The 18,733-nt window shown below is 38.2% G+C and overlaps 2 protein-coding genes across 3 annotated transcripts in view; both read right to left on the bottom strand.

Moving 5' to 3' along the window:
- Positions 1 to 316: 316 nt before the first annotated feature.
- On the bottom strand, positions 317 to 10,801 carry urm1 (ubiquitin related modifier 1). The gene is made up of 5 exons (XM_031729568.2): positions 10,704 to 10,801; positions 7,565 to 7,635; positions 3,158 to 3,239; positions 1,375 to 1,423; positions 317 to 863 (listed from the first exon to the last, which is right to left on the bottom strand). The coding sequence occupies exons 1-5, from the start codon at positions 10,736 to 10,738 to the stop codon at positions 795 to 797; spliced, it is 306 nt and encodes a 101-aa protein (XP_031585428.1). The 5' UTR covers positions 10,739 to 10,801; the 3' UTR covers positions 317 to 794.
- A 4,823-nt stretch (positions 10,802 to 15,624) lies between these two features.
- Positions 15,625 to 18,733, bottom strand: part of sh2d3ca (SH2 domain containing 3Ca) — a 54,006-nt gene continuing 50,897 nt past the window's right edge. For both annotated transcript variants that reach the window (XM_039615655.1, XM_031729559.2), the window contains one exon: positions 15,625 to 17,784. In XM_039615655.1, coding sequence (XP_039471589.1) covers positions 17,609 to 17,784 — 176 coding nt within the window. In that variant the 3' untranslated portion in view covers positions 15,625 to 17,608. The remainder of the gene's footprint in view (positions 17,785 to 18,733) is intronic.

Here is an 18,733-nt window from a genome sequence, read left to right as displayed (position 1 = left end):
GGACAATTTTAAAGACAATGAAATTAAAAATGTAAAAAACGGAAAAAATGGAACCTTTTTTTAAGCCATATAAACCAAAACACATTGAGGAAAAACATTTCATAAAAGGTTTACATGAGATGAAAAAATGCTCTCAAGGGGATACAAATACGTTTTTAGGATGTTAAGTAATAGATTTGTCAAATACAAACAAACATGTAACTGGCTGTTTGTATATGAACACATTATTGACAGCAACATAACAAATATGTAAGCATATTAAATATCTTTGTGTGGGTTTTAATTGTTTACATATTTAAAAACACTTAAAGCACAGTCAGTGTGTAATAAACCATTTATTAAATGTTAATACATTGCTCTGAAACACTAATGGAAGAGGGAGTAACGTGTGTTTTTTTCTAAGGTGGTGATCTGCAGCTAATTTTTAACCTTCAGGACAGACAGGCAGGAAGAGTGTCTGCATGGAGATGAAGGCAGACCCAGTAAGTGTAGATACTGACATTGGTGCCTGGGAGATGGCCAGTGCAACCAGGATTTGTATCGCTTCCCATTACACCCGTCTAACAGTTTCTAACAGTTTCCATCTTTCTATATGAGAATTTCTCCTCATTCCTGTAAAACATCATCAATCCCCTCAGTTGTCGCTGTGCAGGCTGACACATCTGCAACATCCAATAGGGTGATGCGTTGCTGGGATGTGGTGGTGGGGGAGTAAGAAGAGATGATGTGGTGAAAAGGCTGAACTGTTAGGAAACACTTAAAATCCTTGTCTTCTTCTTTTAAAAAAAATTTTTTTATCCTCCATGAAGAGTAGAAATAAACACAACGTTGTCTTGGTCTTGTAGTTGATAGTCCAGTTCCCCCTGAGGTGTAGAAAACACACAAAATAACTGATAATCAAAAAATCTGCACAAGTTGCTGAAGAAAAAGCTGTTTATTAAAATAAATGTGTGAATCGCTCCTGTGTTCCCACTGGGGTCCAATCAATGACAAACTTTTCATTTCATTTACATCCCATCCCGAGTCTTGTAATTGAATCAATTCATTTAAACTGTAGCGTTCAGACTGTGTGTTCATGTAAATATGTGTTCAGATAAGAGACCCCAAGGACAATCTTGCCCTGCAGCTTCTTCCTGATTATATGAAACATTAACACACTGAAAAAATGAAAACAAAACAAACAAACAAAAAAAACAAGTCAACTTTCCACATCCCCTTCTTTTTTTGCATTTTTAGTTTTGAAGATGCAAGCATGTCATCTCAAATAATTTGAAATTAAATGCAGTGAAATTCACGAGAAACAATTTTACATATTGTTAGGAAACACACACACACCACGAATTCTGACAGTAAACATAGCTTCCCAGTGCTCACCATTAGTTCCCAGTCTGCATCATTGATAAGTACCAGGATCCCAGGCCTCCTGTGGGAAAACACAACACCATTTTCAGTCAGACATATCTCCCAAAGGCAACGCAGATTCAACCACAGGCGCACACGCGTGTAAAATGTACAAACAGGTAGCTCGCTCTCATTTCACACATGCTATACACAAACATTTCATCAATTTACTACAAAAAATTAATTAAAAAAATAAATAAATAAAACACCTAAAAAACCTAAAATAAAAACAAAAGAGATAAAAATCTTAATATTTAAAAATATATGTAATAAAGTATTGTGCAAAGATGAAAATCTTTCAAGGAGAAGTCGAAACGTATGAGATTTTTATGTTTTTCCTCCCAAATTTCAATCTGTAATAATAATTATTAAAAACGACTATGATGTTTTACACACAGGTTTATTAAATTACATACATATTTTTTTTAAAAAATAAATAAATAATTATTGTCAACTACAGATTTGTGTTAGTGCATGGCATGGGGATTTCTTTGACAAAGGCTGACAAACTCTACCAATATCATTCACGGACAACACATTTAAAAAGCGATGAATTCTGCTGAACGCCAAAATTTATGCAGAGACAGGAAGCAATCAAATCAGCTTTATATCATTATTATTTTTAACTCTTAAAATGATAAAATGACTAGGAGATATGTGTGAGTTTTCCATGTTACAGCCATGGTGACTCACAACCCCCCCACTTTGCAGCTGTTCTTATTGCTGCTAATGTAATATACAGTGTATCTGAAGTGATTTATTTACAACTATGCAATTAATATTGTTACATATTGATCTTATTGTTACAAGTACTATCTGTCATAATTCCTCAAAAACTGAACGTGATAAGAGAAGGTAGAAAATGAGGATATAAAAAATAGAAAATGTAAATGAAAATTATTAGGGCCCCAAAAATAACAACAACAAATAAATTTAAAACAACTGTCATAATTGTGAAGGATTACAGACAACTGTCTTTTAATAAAAGATGCTACTGTGTTTTTTTTTCTTTACTGAAGAGATAACTTTAAGTCACAATGCCTGTGATCATCTGTCCCTTATCCACCTCTTAGATGCTCTATGAGAGGAACCTGCGAGAACAAATACACATTTGCAAAAGCATGCATGCACACCCAAAACAAGGCAATGTTGACAAAGAACAAAAGAATAAAAGCGAAGCTTGTAAACTATATCACACACACAGGATCCATGGAGCATTTTAAAAGATAATGAAGCAGCACCTTAATGATGGTTTGCTCAGAAAACAATGTGTGCTGCAAGCATAAAGCACACACAAACACACATCTCATCTATAAGGTTTATAGGTAACCCGTCTTTTTCTCCATTCACTGGTTAGATGGTGCTATAAATAGTCCTGCACAAAGGCAGCTGTAAAAGTCAGCCAATCCTATAAGGCTGCTGTGAGCCCACGATCCACACACACACACACAAACACGCATGTGCATACAAATACACAAGCATGTGTGATGTGTGTGCACAGGTAATCATCTTACTGAAACCTACAACCTGAAGGCTAGACTCTCCCCCCTCAGCATTTCAGCAGTTTTAGCTGTTGGAAAGATGCTTTTTTTTTTTTTTAAAGCTCCCCTACACACTGTTCCACAAAATGCAAAAATGCTCCCGTAGAGTTATTTTGATCATATTTGAAAGTTTATTTGTTTTGTTGTTGTTTTTTCAAATGACAGTGTAATGTAATGAATTACATATCTAGATCAGGTGTGTCCAGTGCACTCACACAGAGTCTCCTTGGACGAATAGCTCAGGTCGTTCCTTCAGCAGGTTCCTTTGGATCCAGACCAGCAGCTGCTTCATGTCCCCTAGAAAACACACACACACACACACACACGTTTGCACGACTTCACAAGACGTTGCGCTGACTTGCATTCATGTCCTGGAGAATTACCCTAAGCCTAACCATAACTAATATTTACTTAATCTAAAGAGAGACTGCTTACTAAAATGCAATGCTTTACATATTGAGGACTTATTTTTGTGCCCAAAACAGAGGCAGGTCCCCACTGTGTGACTGTGTAAACAGATTTATGTCTTATGTGCATACACACAGACACAGACACACACACACAGGCAGACGACAGGGGTCATAGATCAAGGGTTAAGGGTCAAGGTGCATGATTCCAGCCCCCTGGTCGATGTGACGCGACAGAGGCACCAGAAGGGACAGGAAGTATATGTGTGTGTGTGTGTGTGTGTGTCTGTGTAGGTGCATGTATATTTATGAGTGTATGTGTATGTTGGGGGGAAGGAGAGGACACCGAAAATGGGGGAAGGTTGATGTCAATGGCCAAGAGCAACATTTTTCACCTTGGTAGAAAGAAAAAAAAGAAATGATTTTAGTGTATAAATGATAAAATGGACAATCTAAAACCTGAAATTTCATTGTATTAAATGAAATGTATTATTTCATTGTATAATAAAATAGTAAGGAAAAATGTAAATACACAGATTTTTTTCAAATCATGTAAAACAATATCAATTTATCTGAAACTTTGTAATTACGGTGACTTGGTTTGTAAGTACTAAACAAACAAAGTCAAACGCAAAACCAGATTTTCAGAGTAACAATTTTGCTGTCACACATTAAATACAATGTCTGGGCTTGAACATCAGCGTTGCTTGAATTTTCTATGAGTCTGACCTCTTGAACAATCAGATTGACCTTCCCTCAACAATAGGCTGAGCCAATGACGGCCACAAAAGCCAACGCCAACGAGAGGTTTTAGAGTAAATCCCTGCTAAATGAATAACAATGAATATATATTAGAGTTATGGCTCTCTTTAACGTTAAGATTCAAGGTGTATGGGTGTTAGCTGGGGTTCGTTTAAATATGGTGTACTGATCTAACGTGGGCACACAAAACAGCAACAGAAGTAAAACACGCATGCAATCACATAAATTGATTTTTTTCTTATGAGTGTTTTCTGGTTATGTGTCTGCGTGTTTGTGTGTGTCAGATCAGAGCTGCCTACTTGACGTACATTAGGGTTGTCGAATCGTGATAACACTTCAGAGCCAATCTGCAATCGCTGGTAGCCATATGATACACACAGACGCCCTATCAACTAAGCAGAAATGGCCTCCTTGACCAGTTTACACAGGAGCGAACCAACAGAGGAGACGAGGGGACGGAAATGTACAAGGAAAAAGGGAGAGAAATAAACAGTGCAGAGGAAGAACAAATATTCTAAAGCGAGGAGGAGTGCGGCAGCACATATGAGGACGAGTGGATGACACTGAGTCCTCCAAAGCCAGGTGTAAAGAGAAGAATCTGTACCAGGTAGGCAACGAATCACTCAGAGATCCAAGAGTTCAGACGGATCAAAGGCAGAGCTAAAAATCATAATAACACGGCACAAAGGCTGCAGGCTTTACATTAAATAGACTCCGAAAATGCAAGCAAAATACTGAACAATCACAGGGAGGCAAATTTGGATTTGCTTTACTTTTTTCAGTGCCTTATTCTGCTGAATTTATGATCCACACTTTCATTTAGCATTTAGCAGGATCCAGGGTAAGAGATTACACAGAGACAGGCATTGCAATGGGGCTCATGTGTTACTATATGACAAAAAGAGTTCAGGGTTTAATTATTCTTTCATAAAATCAAGATCAAACAACAGTGATTGATTAAAGTAACACATAAAAAAATAACACTAATACATATAAACACATTAAAACACTGAGGTCTGCAAAGGCATGAAACGTGATGCATAAGATCTTTGGGAGTGAGGTCAGGCACGTGCAGTTTCAAGCCTGTGTGCACAGTGTTCAGGTTAATTGTAGAGCTGTCTGCCAACTCAGTAGTGTAATGACAGAGCTAGTTTTCTGTGGTTGCAGGACTTCATATAAAAAAAGAAATACCTCCCCCTTTGCAACACGCACACACACACATACATACACACACACACAAAATGTACAAGGCAGTGAATATTGACCTGCACCTTTGTGGGGCTAAAAACAGAACTAATCACTACAGCAGTCATAACTCCTTCTTTGTGGTGACTCCTTTCTTTGCACTCCTGCCTGCCTTTGACTATTAGTATTTTTCTCCACCATTACCCCTTATTCACGCTTTCATCCTCTCAGCCATTTACTTTTTTCTTTGGCTCTCTCTTTCTGCATCTCTCTCTTTCTCACACACACATACACTCATAAAAGCACTCTTCCCCATCACTTATATACATTTTTCGCCTCTTCTTTTATATTCCAGTCTTTAAACAAACGAGCAAACATACTAAAAGTTGCGATAGAAAATAAAGCAGGGTTGCTTTAGCTCATTATACACATTAGTGATAATTCAGACTTTAATCAATTAAGCTTTTTTTGTTGTTTCGGTTTTTTTTTTTTTTAAGAGGAAACATCAGGCACTGCCTTTTCAATCGATTTCTTGTAAAATGTTACACAGGCCTACAAATATAAATCAACCCCAGCCTGAACCCAAAAGAAAGACTTATATGGATGCAGTGCTTTACAGTTAAGAGTCAACGTATAGAAATTAGGTTGGGAGATGGAAAAAGGAAAAGATGGAGGTTGTGGAGAAGCTTCGAGGTTAAGGCTATACAGTCCAGGTAGAGGGGAAAAGAAAATGAGGGACCAAACAGACAAGGCAGAGAGAAAGTGCGTCACAAGCTCGTAATGCATCCTGGGATTGCGGCGTTGCGTGGGCGAAAAGCAGACACGGAGGGAGGGGAGAGAAAAGGCGCCATTTTGATGTCGATTTAAAACCATTGCTGCTTTTTTCTTTCCTTTTGTGCCGGTCTTTTTTTATTTTTTGCTTTTCTGCCTTTGTGCAATTACGACAATCATGCGAGTGGGATGAGCTATCCATCTTTTTGCTGATGTGACGGGCAAAAATGGTGTGGTCCTTAGACCATGGGGGTGTTGTTGCGTGAGAGAGGGTTAGATAGAGAAAGAGAGGGGGTGGGGTTTTTCAGTTGAGGGTCATCAATCACCGGCTGGGGTCAAAAAAGAAATACGAAGGATTCAGAACCAATTATATCTGTCCCAATTGCACCCTCTCTGAACCCACACACACTCTCACGCACACACTCAGACGTCTGCTGGTTTGTAGCAACATTTCCAGGATCAGCAAACCTACTGAGCGAAGCTACGCCTAAGATCACGAGAACAGAGCCGAGAAATGTTCTGTCAGAATGTGTGTACACCTGTGTCTTTAAAACCCAGAGCTATGCTATTAAGCAAAACATCACCTCTTTCTTCCTCTCTCTCTCTCTCTCTCTCACTCACACTCACACTCACACACACACACACACACACACACACACACACACACACACACACACACACACACACACACACACACACACACAGGGGTCAGCTGGCACAGCAAGGTCACATGAAGCTGACATTCCCTGTTCTGGTCAACTTTTGTCTTTTTGTTGTCGTGGTAACGTCAGGACCATGGATGAACACCCTTTGTTTAAACAAATACCAAAGACACATATTTCACTGGTTTGTCCGCCGTTTCTGTGACAGGCACACATACTTTTTCAATAAATTTACTACTGATTTTAACCTCTAAGCAGCCATATTTTTAATATACTCATTTTCCTCAATGACCCTAGTCCTAAGTTGATTTTTTTGGAAGGAAAAAGTCAAGCTGAAGGCAGGTTTTCCTTTCTTCTAGACTGAATGACCTGTATTAATCCAATCAGTTTGGAGCCAGAGGTAGAAAACTTGCAATGTAGAAATAATCAAATAATCATCTCTTTAAATCCCTGCCTATCATTTCCAAAGCAGAAATTAGACATTTTTGCACATTAAAAAGTTCTCATTAACACATACATAGGATTACAAATTGCCTGCTGTGAACAAACCAAGGCAGTGCATCTGTGCACTGGTAGACAGAGGACCTGCAGACCACTCTGTGCATCAAAACATAAAGACTGATAAGTGTACAGTTTCTTCTTCAACAGTCAAGCTGTGCTGTATATATAAATGTACCACCATGAACAAATATTGGGTACTAGCAGCTTTCTTTGATTTGTCAGAACTCAGAAACAATGGTATGGTCCTTAAGGTTTAATGGACACTGATGCAAACAGTGGAAGTCTTTTAGGCTCTAATTTTGATATGTACAAACAGGGGCCCAGTGATACTTACAAGGTTCTGACTGGCTTGGAAGAGTCACGGGATGCTTCTTCACACCATTAAATAGCAGCTCTGCTCCTCCTCTATACAAAGAAAGAGCAGATATGCAAATAAAGAATGTGTGTGTGGCACTTCATCGAATAACTACCAAAGCTAGGCATTTATAACTTCTACAATTACAATCGCATTTAAAATAATTGTAACAACATAGTTAGAAAAGGTAGAACAGAAAGGACTTGGGGGGAAAAAAACATTTATTTTAAAAGGTAAAACAAATTAGTGTAGAAATAGATGATTACATCTAATGCAGTTTAATTAATATGTAGGGTAATTTTTTTGCAGTCTCTGGCAGATTGATAGTGATTGTAGAGCCAATAAAATCAGACACAGTGACACCGTCACCCCTCAGTGGAGAGGACATAAATCTTATGTAACCTCCACAGTGCTATGAAACAACATTACTTGTGAGCTGTGTATATTATCTATACAATTTCTTTGTTTTTCTGCTTTAAAGGTTAGGCTGCCAACTTAGGCCCCAAACACTGATCGACCCGTGTCTGAATTACCTACTAAAATAAAATTTCTAATCAGTTTCCGCAGCTTTGGTGTTCATGAAATGAACAACAGGTTCACTAGAGGGGCAACAATGAAATAACCTGCAAAACAGGAATGGATTTACAGATGGGCCCACTGAAATTTTTTACCTCTTCATCTTTTCAGACTGTTTGTTTACTACTTTTACATTTGGGTCAGTGTCACTACTGGTAGTGTTGAGGTGATACCTGAACCCTACAGAGTTTGCCCAGGTAGTCCAACTCCTCCAGGTTGGCACATCAATACATGCCAGTGACAGAATGTTTGCTCGGCCTCTCAGCCCAGTCCCAAGATCATGGAGGAGATTCCAGGAGTCAGGCAGTTACTCTAGGAGAGCCGGACAAGGCCATACAAGGTCCTTAACACATATCTGGTCGTTTGTGCAAGGAGGAACATAGAGAGGACTGCCAGTACCCTGCAACATGGCCTCCACCAGGCCACTGATGAGACTGTTTATGCTTCTTTAGTCAGAGACAGACTTCATGAGGGTAGTCCGATGGTCCGGCACCCTATATTGGGCCCTGTGCTCTTCACAGATGAGAGTGGGTTCACCCTGTGCACATCTGACAGATATGAAAAGGTCTAGACAAACCATGGAATATATTATGCTGCATGTAGCACTGTATAACATGACTAGTTTACTTGTGTGTCAGTGATGGTCTGGGGAGGCATATCCATGGAAGGACCCAAAGACTTCTACAGGCTAGGCAATGGAAGCCTGACAGCCATTAGATATTAGCATAAAACCTTTGGACCCAGTGTCAGACCCTACACTGATGCAGTGGGTCCCGAGTTTCTGCTGGTGCACAACAATGCCTGGCCTCATGTGGTGAGCGTATGAAGGCAGTTTTTTGAGGATGAAGGAATTGATACCACTGACCAGCCCCCATGCTCGCCTGGCCTAAATCCAACAGAACACCTTGAGGATACTATGTTCCATCACCATGTCCAGGAGCTCAGTGATGCCCTGGTCCAGATCTGGGAGGAGATATCCTATGACACTATTGTCTCATCATCATCTCATTAGGAGCATGCCCTAACGTTGTCAGGTATGCACACAAGCATGTGGGAGCCATACAAACTACTGAGTACCATTTTAAGGTTTTTTTAATCACTTTGATTTTCACATCGCCTTTGAATTAACCCCTTTGTAGGTTGATAATTTTTATTGCATTGTATTTTGTTACATTTTTTGTGGCTAATGATGCAATACAGCTTCATGGCAGTATTCTCTCTTTGGACTATCTGAAGATGTTCTGTGGGAGCACAGCAGATGGTAGATGGATAGCACCATTGCCTCACAGAAAGCTAGGTTCAGATGTTATTTAAGTTTGTATATTTTAACCATGGGTGCACATGTTCTCTCTGGGTATTCCAGCTTCCTCCCAGAGTCCAAAGACATACTGCCATCAGGTTGCAAATGTATTGTCAGTGGATGAAGACAAGCAATCAGAATTTGACAGTTATTTGCAAGGATCCTGTAAGTGGAACTGCCACTGTGTAACAAAGCCATTGGATCGCTACACTGTAGTTCAGGTTTTTCCTGGAATTTGTCATCTGTTTACATCTTAGAAAATCACATTACATGTGCTTAGATTTGATATTGGTTTCTTTCAGTTTGCACTTGTATCAGGCTAGTACAGCTAGTCTCAATTCCTTATTTTCTCAAGCAATTCCAACTCTAGCCGAAGTCTGAGGTTCACAGCAGTCGCTGAAAGTACTTCTACTGGTTATCTTATATTCAGCATGCTAGATAAATCTTACTTACAGAGGGTGCCAGTCTAGTACCATCATCTGCCAAAAAGTGTTTTACAATGTTTCTATATATTTTTTATGCCTAATATCTTTTTCTTAAATAGACTGTAATGAACAGGATTTATGAATGGGTTACATATAAAATAAATATAAAACAAAGAAATGTTTTGCAAGTATGTTTATGACTCATGTTTACATCAATCTACCGCTAGTCCTTTTTGGTCACTAATGTTTATAGAACTGTGATGTTATATTTATTGCGATGTCTGCTGCCCTCTTGGCCAGATTCCTCTTAAAAAATAATACATTTTAATGTTAATGAGACTTTCTACCCGGATAAAAAAAAAAAAAAAAGAAAGAAAGAAAATAGAAGTCTGTTAAAAAACTGACTGCAGCTTCGTCCTTGTAATAGAAACGTTCTTTCAAGCTCATGATTAATTGATATCATTCATGAGCGATATGTTATATTGACATATTTTTTGACAGATTATAGGCCAAAAAGTCATCCATAACAATTCAAATTCCAGCAGTCATTTTTTGTTTTTGTTTTGTTTTTTGGAATACCGGAAATCACTTTTTGGCACAACATTGGGAAAGACTCCGTGCTGAGTAAACGAGTATCTAGCAGTGGAGGAGGCAGTCGGCTGGCAGAACTTTCCACTATAGCAGTTTTCAGTTGTGCAGCTGTGTAACCTCACATGAGAGCGTTTTCTCCTTGTTCACACGATAAACGTCTTAAGCTAACAGCGAGGCTCTGTCTGTGTAACTCAGAGAGACACACACACACTCGATAGTCGCTTACCCAAACTCCAGATGAATCGCTATGGACGCTGCCATATTGTCGGCACATGCAGGAAGTATTGGAGGGGAAGTCGGAAATGACGTATTTGGAACCGTCAAATTATTATCAGTTTCTGTCAAATCACGAGGACACGTAACCACGAGGACACGTAACCGTCAATCTGTAGGCCAATTATTTTTAAATCATACATTCTTATTATTATTATTATCATTATTATTATTATTATTATTATGCACATTTACTACAATTCCGTTGGAAACAAACATATTTATTATTCAACAAACCACTAAAATATGGATTCATATGCAGACCGTAAGTAAACTATACAAAACTTTATTTGAATTCCATTAAAAGTTACTAGGTTACTGGTTTTATTAATTTGCTTGTTTGTGAACAATTAAATCGGTTACTTTTATTTGATGTAATGATAAGAAGCGGTTTTGAGTTCTTGTGTAGATGTTTACATATGTGTATCTGTCTGTGGACAGATTTTGTCAAAGAGCTCAAGTCACAACCTTGCAAGTCAGACTTAAAATATCTTACAGGTGTCTACCTTGGACGTAAATGAAGGCTGAGTTTAAATATGGGTGTGATCCAACTCATGAATCCTGCGTGGCAGTACTGGGAGGAGTGGTGGAGGGGAAGTAGGAAGGCACCCTTCCCATGTAATGCCACTGTGCCACACACTTTTTGATTTGTAACTCCCTGGAGCATCTTTATCTATCACCTTGGGACTGTAACAGCTACTGCAAATTGGTAGGTGTATACTCGTATAAGTCAGCATGACAGCACTGCCACTGTGCAAGATAGTCACAAAAATTTTAAGGAGGGGACTCCAGTTTAGGGGTTTATATTTGAAAGTGTGAATTAAACCTTGTTTTGGTTTTTTACTTTAATTTTTAAATATATTTTTACAATTGAAGTTTTTTATCTGTAGTTAAATGTTTCACAGTTGTGAAAATTAGAATGTGTTTTAAATAACAATTTCTTTATCTACGTTTTGAGTTATTCTCTTGCCTTTAAAATGTTTTACATTTGTAAGGCAAATATTACTCCATGCTATTGTTCCCATTTAAAAGCTGATATTCCCTTGCACTTTACCTTATTTTAATTAGAAGGTATTAGTTCTCTCTCATCAACATGTATTTGCACTCTGCCTATTAATACTAAAGCATGCGTAAGCATGGAACTACACTGCACCTTTCACACATGTATCCTCAGTCATGCTGGTGACAGTTCCAGCCCTAGCATAGGTTACAGAATGTGAAGGATGAGGAGGGGGTGGGAGAGGAGATGGTCAGAGGTTTGAATTGCAAATCTGCTGCCGTCTGTTGGCGTCCAAGCCTTAGCAGGCCCTTCCTCGTCTTTATTCATGTGTTAATGAGGAGTCAGTGCAGGGGCAGATAGACAGATCGACCAGGGGCCTGGAGGGTGTGAGGGGAGTGTGAGGTGTGGGTGGGGACACAGGCGGGAAAATCAGGGAGTACTCTGATGGCGGAGGCTGCAGTGGCCGTTCTGAAAGAAAATGAAGACAAGATGATTATGATTGCAGTCTTTTGTCCCTGCTGCAATGAGAAGTATCCAGACGAGTGAAAACAGTCACGGGGCGAGCTCAGAGATGTGGGTGGGATTTTTATGGCCATAAGTTTCATGGTTATAGAGTGAGTTATCCAGTAATGATCACACCATCGCTGCTTGTCATGTCACATTTGCTAAGCTGTGTTGAGGTACATGTACAGCTGTTATGCATAGTGTGCCACATTTCTGTGGTACAAAGACGGATTTTACTGGCTTCTGTTTAAACAACAGCCACAGCAGCGACCATGACGCCTTCAGTTCAATACTGAGTAAACCTGAATCTTTTTTTCACATGCATTATTCCTAAAACTTCAAATCACATTTTCTCTGCTTTACATGTTAAAGGAAACCAACTGATGGCTCAAATGTACATCTTATGCAAGATTTTTTTGAAAGGGCCTATTTGAAGTTAAAAAAAAGACTAATCTAATTTTCATGCTGCAGTTCTTTTCTTCCTCTTTCTCTTCTCTTTCTTTTTCATTATCCAATACCAGTGTTTACATACCAGTTTTAATAACAATTTCATTGCTGTGCTCAAAATATGATTGAGTTAAAACATATGTAATTATCAGATATCTAAATTGGATTATTTTAAATTAGCTTACAATTTCATTCTATGAAAGAAGATTGGTAACCTGCTATCATGTTCCAACTTCAACATACAGTATATCCACCCAATTTTTAGTCATGTTCTCCTTTCAGGTTAGATGAGAAATAGGAATCATCACTTTCTTCCACTAATATCTGGCTGCGGATGGACAGCAGTCGTCAACGTTATGCTACCAGGCAGCAGCAAATAGAGCAGCCAAGGTCACACACGATCAGATGACAATGACCAACACAACGGATTAGCTATAGAAAGAGTGGGGGTAGAGATTAGGGGTGAATTGATGACGGTTGGCTGGCCGACTGGCTTTCAGGTCTGGGAGATCTTGGGTCTGTTTCAAGAAGGAACATAAAGAGTAGAAATTAACATGTACCATGATACCAAGCAGGGAGAATCCGCTTAGAGATTACATCCATAACATGTTACGCCTATGGAACTGTATGGAAAGGGAAGACAAAGACACAAGCAAATTATAATTTTTAATTTTTTAATTGTATTTATTTATTTATTTTTTTGCCTTAGCAGATTGCAGAGCATCCTACTGTGTCTGATTCTATTGTATTCTTTTTTGTTTGGTTCCTTTATGTTTACAAGCATAGCTGATGTAGTCATTTTTCAATTTTATCTTTTTTGAGACACATGTTTTGAAAAGCTGACCTCTTCCTCAGGATTATTGCCTTCTTAATGCCACTATTGCGTTCTTCATGAGGGGAATAACCACCAACAGCAGTGTTCCTGCAACATCTGTGTTGTGCTATACATAGACATACATTGACAAAAGCACACAAACACATGCATGCACAGTTAAGGACACACATGCACACACACGTGTGCACACACACCCTCCATCTGTCTTTTCTCCCTCCTGCTGCCATCAGAATGGATCTGTCTGCAAAACAATGTGGGATGCGTCACACAAGTGCATATCATACGCTTCATTTTTCCGTAAACACAAGACCTGTGCATTTTCATGGCTATTAAAACACTAATACAGTGCCCTGGATTGTGCACAGTCTGAGAACAAGTGGACCGACAAGAGCTAATCTTGAACCTTTAAAACCCGTGGAGTACTCGTGCACCACCAGCTACCTAAACCTAAACTAGACTGGGATTGAAGATGGTGAAGACAATGGTCACTGAGAGCTAAGGCTGTAAACTGTATATAAAAGAAGGGTCACCTTTTGTTTGATCAAATGGTGACACCTACTGGCTTCCAATCAACATTGCAAGAAAATGGCTTCTTTGGGCACCATTATTTCTTTTTATCCTTATGAGTTCTAAAATAGCTGTTTTAGAACTCTTACTCATCATTTATACTAGGAGTAATAGTGGTTCAGCTTTTTACACTAGAATATTGATACAGTTTCTTTTAAGTTTCTAAAAAAGTAGTAGTATCACAATGTAGAAATATTCCAGACCCACATTCTGAATCCATTTTCTTCTCCTTATCCTGGAAAGTAAATTTCCCCAAAATGTCAGCACTGAAAAAGTATACAAATACAAGTAAAGGTATTTATAGTAAATCCAATATATATATATATATATATATATATATATATATATATATATATATATATATATATATATATATATATATATATATATATATATATATATATATATATGTACATATATATATATATATATATATATATATATATATACATATATATATATATGTACAATGTAACAGAAATGTGGAGCAGGGAATGGAAATACTCATGTACAATTATACTAACAGCCTAAGTACACCGCATGAGTAAAGTCACAATCACTTACTTTCCATGACTGCTTTGTACTGTTTCTTTTTTTCTTATGAAACAATGTGTAAGTCTATCTTCAAGATAACACATTTACTCCTAAGACTATTTATTCGTACAGGAGACATAAATCTTTTAAAGTCAGTTACAAATATATAGTTTCCCTTTTAAACACTAGGGCACCACAGCTTTAACCACACACATTAATTAAATAAATAAAAAATAATAATCAGCAGTTTTTGCTCATCTCTGATTCTCTGTTGCTACACCACTGGGTTCAAACCAAATGAGAGTTTTTATTATTTAGACTATTTGGAATTTTCTTATATAAAATGTTGTCAGTTCTCTATCATTTACTATGATTGGGTGTTCTCAAAGTCTACATACTTAGCTACACAGAAAAAAATCAAACAAATCAGCACTTTAGTATTAAGTCATTTCAGAGTGGTAGTTCAGGAGAGTAACCCTGCATTGCATCTGTGTAGTGTGTGTGAATATTAGATAAAAGTGCTTGTCTGAATGCATGTGTGACTGGGTGAATAAGGTTTGTAGTGTTAAGTCTTTTGAGTGGTCAATTAGAGCAGGAAAGTACCATATAAATACCAGTCCAATTGCCATTTTTGTTCTTGTTTGTAGTTTTACCATTAGTACACCAACTGTTCAATTCTGTCCCGCCTTTCTGCACTCTCCTTGTTCTGTTTTCCTTCCCCTCATCCTCCAGTTGCGGCAGATGGTTGCATCCATGTGAAGTTTTAATTTTGTGGCTGGTTGTTGTATGTGTTTGCAGTGTATCTGATGCTGAAGAAAAATGACTACGGCATCTCTTATCTTTTCATCTGATTTGATGATTAAAGAAACGTCTCAATCAAAAATTAACCTTTAAGAAGGAATCTGATTGTTAAAATATAAATGTGTTATGCACAGACAAAACTATACATGCCATATTCACAGCAAAAAACAAACAAACAAAACAGAATGCATTGACACAAGCAATTTTATTTGAAAAAAGTGAACTGTACAGGACGTAAAAAAAAGAAGAAAAAAAAGAAAATAAATGAAATCAGTCCCAATCATTTCTTGACATGCTGACAAAGCAGCTTCCTGTACAGCATTCGACAGAGGACAAATAAAAACATATTACATCACTGTAACCAATGTTATCAGTTATCAAACCTAAACCAGTAGGCATACTCTTGGTCTCGAAACACACACAATAAAAGTGGCATTTCTTCACGTATAGGTCTTCAATGTTACAATTCATGATTCTGTTTTTTTTTTTTTTTTTGCTGACTAAACCACGCCCCCTGTTGGACCACAGTGGGACTGTCACATGGCTCCTTCCCTCATGAACTCTAGATCTGTACAGCTTATCCCAAACTAGAAAATGCAAATCGAACATCTATTTAAGAATATCCCAGTAAGGACAGTTTTCAGAAGCATTTCTGTTTAACTGGATTCTGATATGACTTTCATCCATTCAGTTAAGATTTTTTTTTTTAAACATCCACAATGGAAGTCTCTTCCCCAGGGTTCTCAGCATTTGGTTGAAATGATTGCATAGCTCTGAGAGTTAGCGCTAGCCCTCTCAGGCCCTTCAAATGTTAAAGCAAAAACATAACACTGGATAGTCAAGCAAAATGTAACCCCAAAGAAACAAACCTTGTTCAGTCATTTTTAGCTGTATTGCTGAAACACAAATTCAAACATACAAGCAGTAGATGCTTTTCTTTAGATGTACTACAAATGTGGCACACTATTAATTCATCTTTAAAGATTTTCCACCGACACAAAATATCTGCACTGAATGTTATATTTCCTGACTTTGACACATTTTTGTACGGAAATTATCGAATTGCTACTAAATTGCAACATTTTAGTTGGCGTAACATTTTCTGGGTCCATGCATCAAACATTTTTTTCAGCAAATTTGCAAAACGGAGCCAGATTCAAACTAAAGCATGTTCCTTAATGTTTACATCTTAACTGAGACATTGATTTGACTCAATTTAAAATGTAAACGCTACATTTTTCTTGTCTTTTGTAATGCTGTTTCAGCTCATTTTGGTGCACAGGACAGAAAATATGAAAAGGCTAAGTCAAACAGGCAACTCGGGGAGCTTGCCTTGACCTCTTAATGTTTTTAACCACTCACAAAGCCCTCATATTGAAGTTGCTGCATAACTTGTGCGAATGTTTCATTTCTGGTACATTTATTAATGCATGCCTGATACATTTTTAATGGGATTCAATGGGACTGCATGATACATATTTCATGAGATTTTATGAGCAGGGTTCCCTCAGAATGAGCACTGACAGATTCTCTTGAGTTTCATGAAGCAATGTCCATAATGTTTTGATATCCTTTGATCATAACGAATAAATAAGACAAAAAAAATAAAATACACATGAAACTTTAATGGCATACAAAAATGAAGAAATGCACACACTTGCCAGCAGACACACACACACACACACTCACTCATTCGCACAGACTAAACATCTACATGAGCTATGCAAGTTTGGCTACAGTGTGAGACAGCAGTTGAGTATCCATGTTTTACAGGAGCAAAGCCAAATTCTGCACCTCGGTTTGGCACAGTGTACATGTTGTACCAGAAGAACTGGTCACCCTTCTGCTCCATCTTCTGTTCCGCTTAGATTATCTTCTCTCCCTTTCATTTGAATATTTCAGCAGTAAGTGAGGAAGTCCACAAAGGGGAACGGAAGAAACTCCGTGCCTCTTTTTAAATCCACAGTGAGTGCAACACATTGCCAGCGAGACCCTTTCCGTGTTCCTCTTGGTCACTGCACATGCACTTTTAGCTGCCTCTTCTTTCACTCTCACCTTTTTCAGTGTCCAAACTGAGCACTCCCACACCATCCTTTGTAATGGAAAACAAGGCCATACCACTATGAGCGGTAAACTAAAGCACCTGCCCTGTAGGTTGTCTGGGCAGGTGCTATAGCTCGCTGTGACGCACAGGAGGCTCTAGCTTGTATGATAGGGCGGTGAGGACCTTGTCAAACTTCTCGTAACGCTCCGATTGGCTGCCCTCAGAGCCACGGCTGCCCCAAAGCAGACGCATCTGAAACTCCGTCTGGAAGATGTCATGTATTTCAGCTCGTTCCTGAATTCCTGAAGAGGAGAGGAAGTAATAAGTTACAATGGTGGAAAACAGGTAAACAGAAATAGAAAGAAAATCTAACAAACTTTACTGCTGCAAACTTAAATAACTAACCCAACCACATCAACAATAAACTGTGAATAAAAATATAAATTGCACTTATAAAAAAATCACAAATAAAATAAAATGTGAAAACTTAATTACATAAAACATAGATGGAAAAATTGTATTGAGAAGCACAAAACAATTAAAAAAAAATGGCCTAAGAGATTTCCACCGTTTATGACCAGTTAATACCAAATGACAGACTTTGCAAACATGTGAGCCAGTTCTTTTTGCTGGTGAAGACCCTGAGACAAGGCTGAGAGCTTTGAAAACTGGCGCTTTGAGATGCGATAACTTCGTTGTCCATGCTGCTGAATTTTCCACACTTAATGATCATTCCACGCATTGCAGTAAGTCTACGGGGAAATCAACGTAAATGTACCCAGCACTCAATAAAAGGAAGTACAACTCCCAAACCCTAACCTGTAAAATGGATTAGAGACGGATTTTGGCCATAAAATGTTTTAGCTGAACTAAGTTTTACAGCATGAAATAAGCATCTCCACTCTGGTCTGTAGAACTGTTGATGAAAGGAGCAAGCTGAGGTCACGGTGATCAATAGCGGAATATAACAGAAAACAGATGTGAACTGATAGCTATTGACAGATTGTTCGATAATGCAGTAACTGATTCAAACTGAGAACCAGTGGAGGGATATTAAGAGGTCAATACAGTCTGCATGGTAGTAACCACACACGATGATTACATCACAGGGATGCTGTGACACTGAACACACATTTATAGCAACACATCGAGATGTTACAACATGTCAAACTGGCAACAGCCAACTGATTACTGACAGGAAACAAGGGCTATGGCATATATTTATTACGCCACTGGGCTATAGCATCAACA

This window comes from Oreochromis aureus, linkage group 7 (assembly GCF_013358895.1).
Source record: "Oreochromis aureus strain Israel breed Guangdong linkage group 7, ZZ_aureus, whole genome shotgun sequence".
Taxonomy (NCBI): domain Eukaryota; kingdom Metazoa; phylum Chordata; class Actinopteri; order Cichliformes; family Cichlidae; genus Oreochromis; species Oreochromis aureus.
This window is presented reverse-complemented; position numbering and strand designations above follow the sequence as displayed.

What these genes read in the sequence shown, in the direction of transcription:
- urm1 (XM_031729568.2), bottom strand. Translation starts at nt 10,738, where the DNA reads ATGGCAGCGTCCATAGCGATTCATCTGGAGTTTGG. An exon ending in GCGATTCATCTGGAGTTTGG is followed by an intron (nt 7,636 to 10,703) that starts GTAAGCGACTAT and finishes TTCTTTGTATAG; the next exon opens with AGGAGGAGCAGAGCTGCTAT. An exon ending in TTCGTCCAAGGAGACTCTGT is followed by an intron (nt 1,424 to 3,157) that starts GTGAGTGCACTG and finishes GTTTTCCCACAG; the next exon opens with GAGGCCTGGGATCCTGGTAC.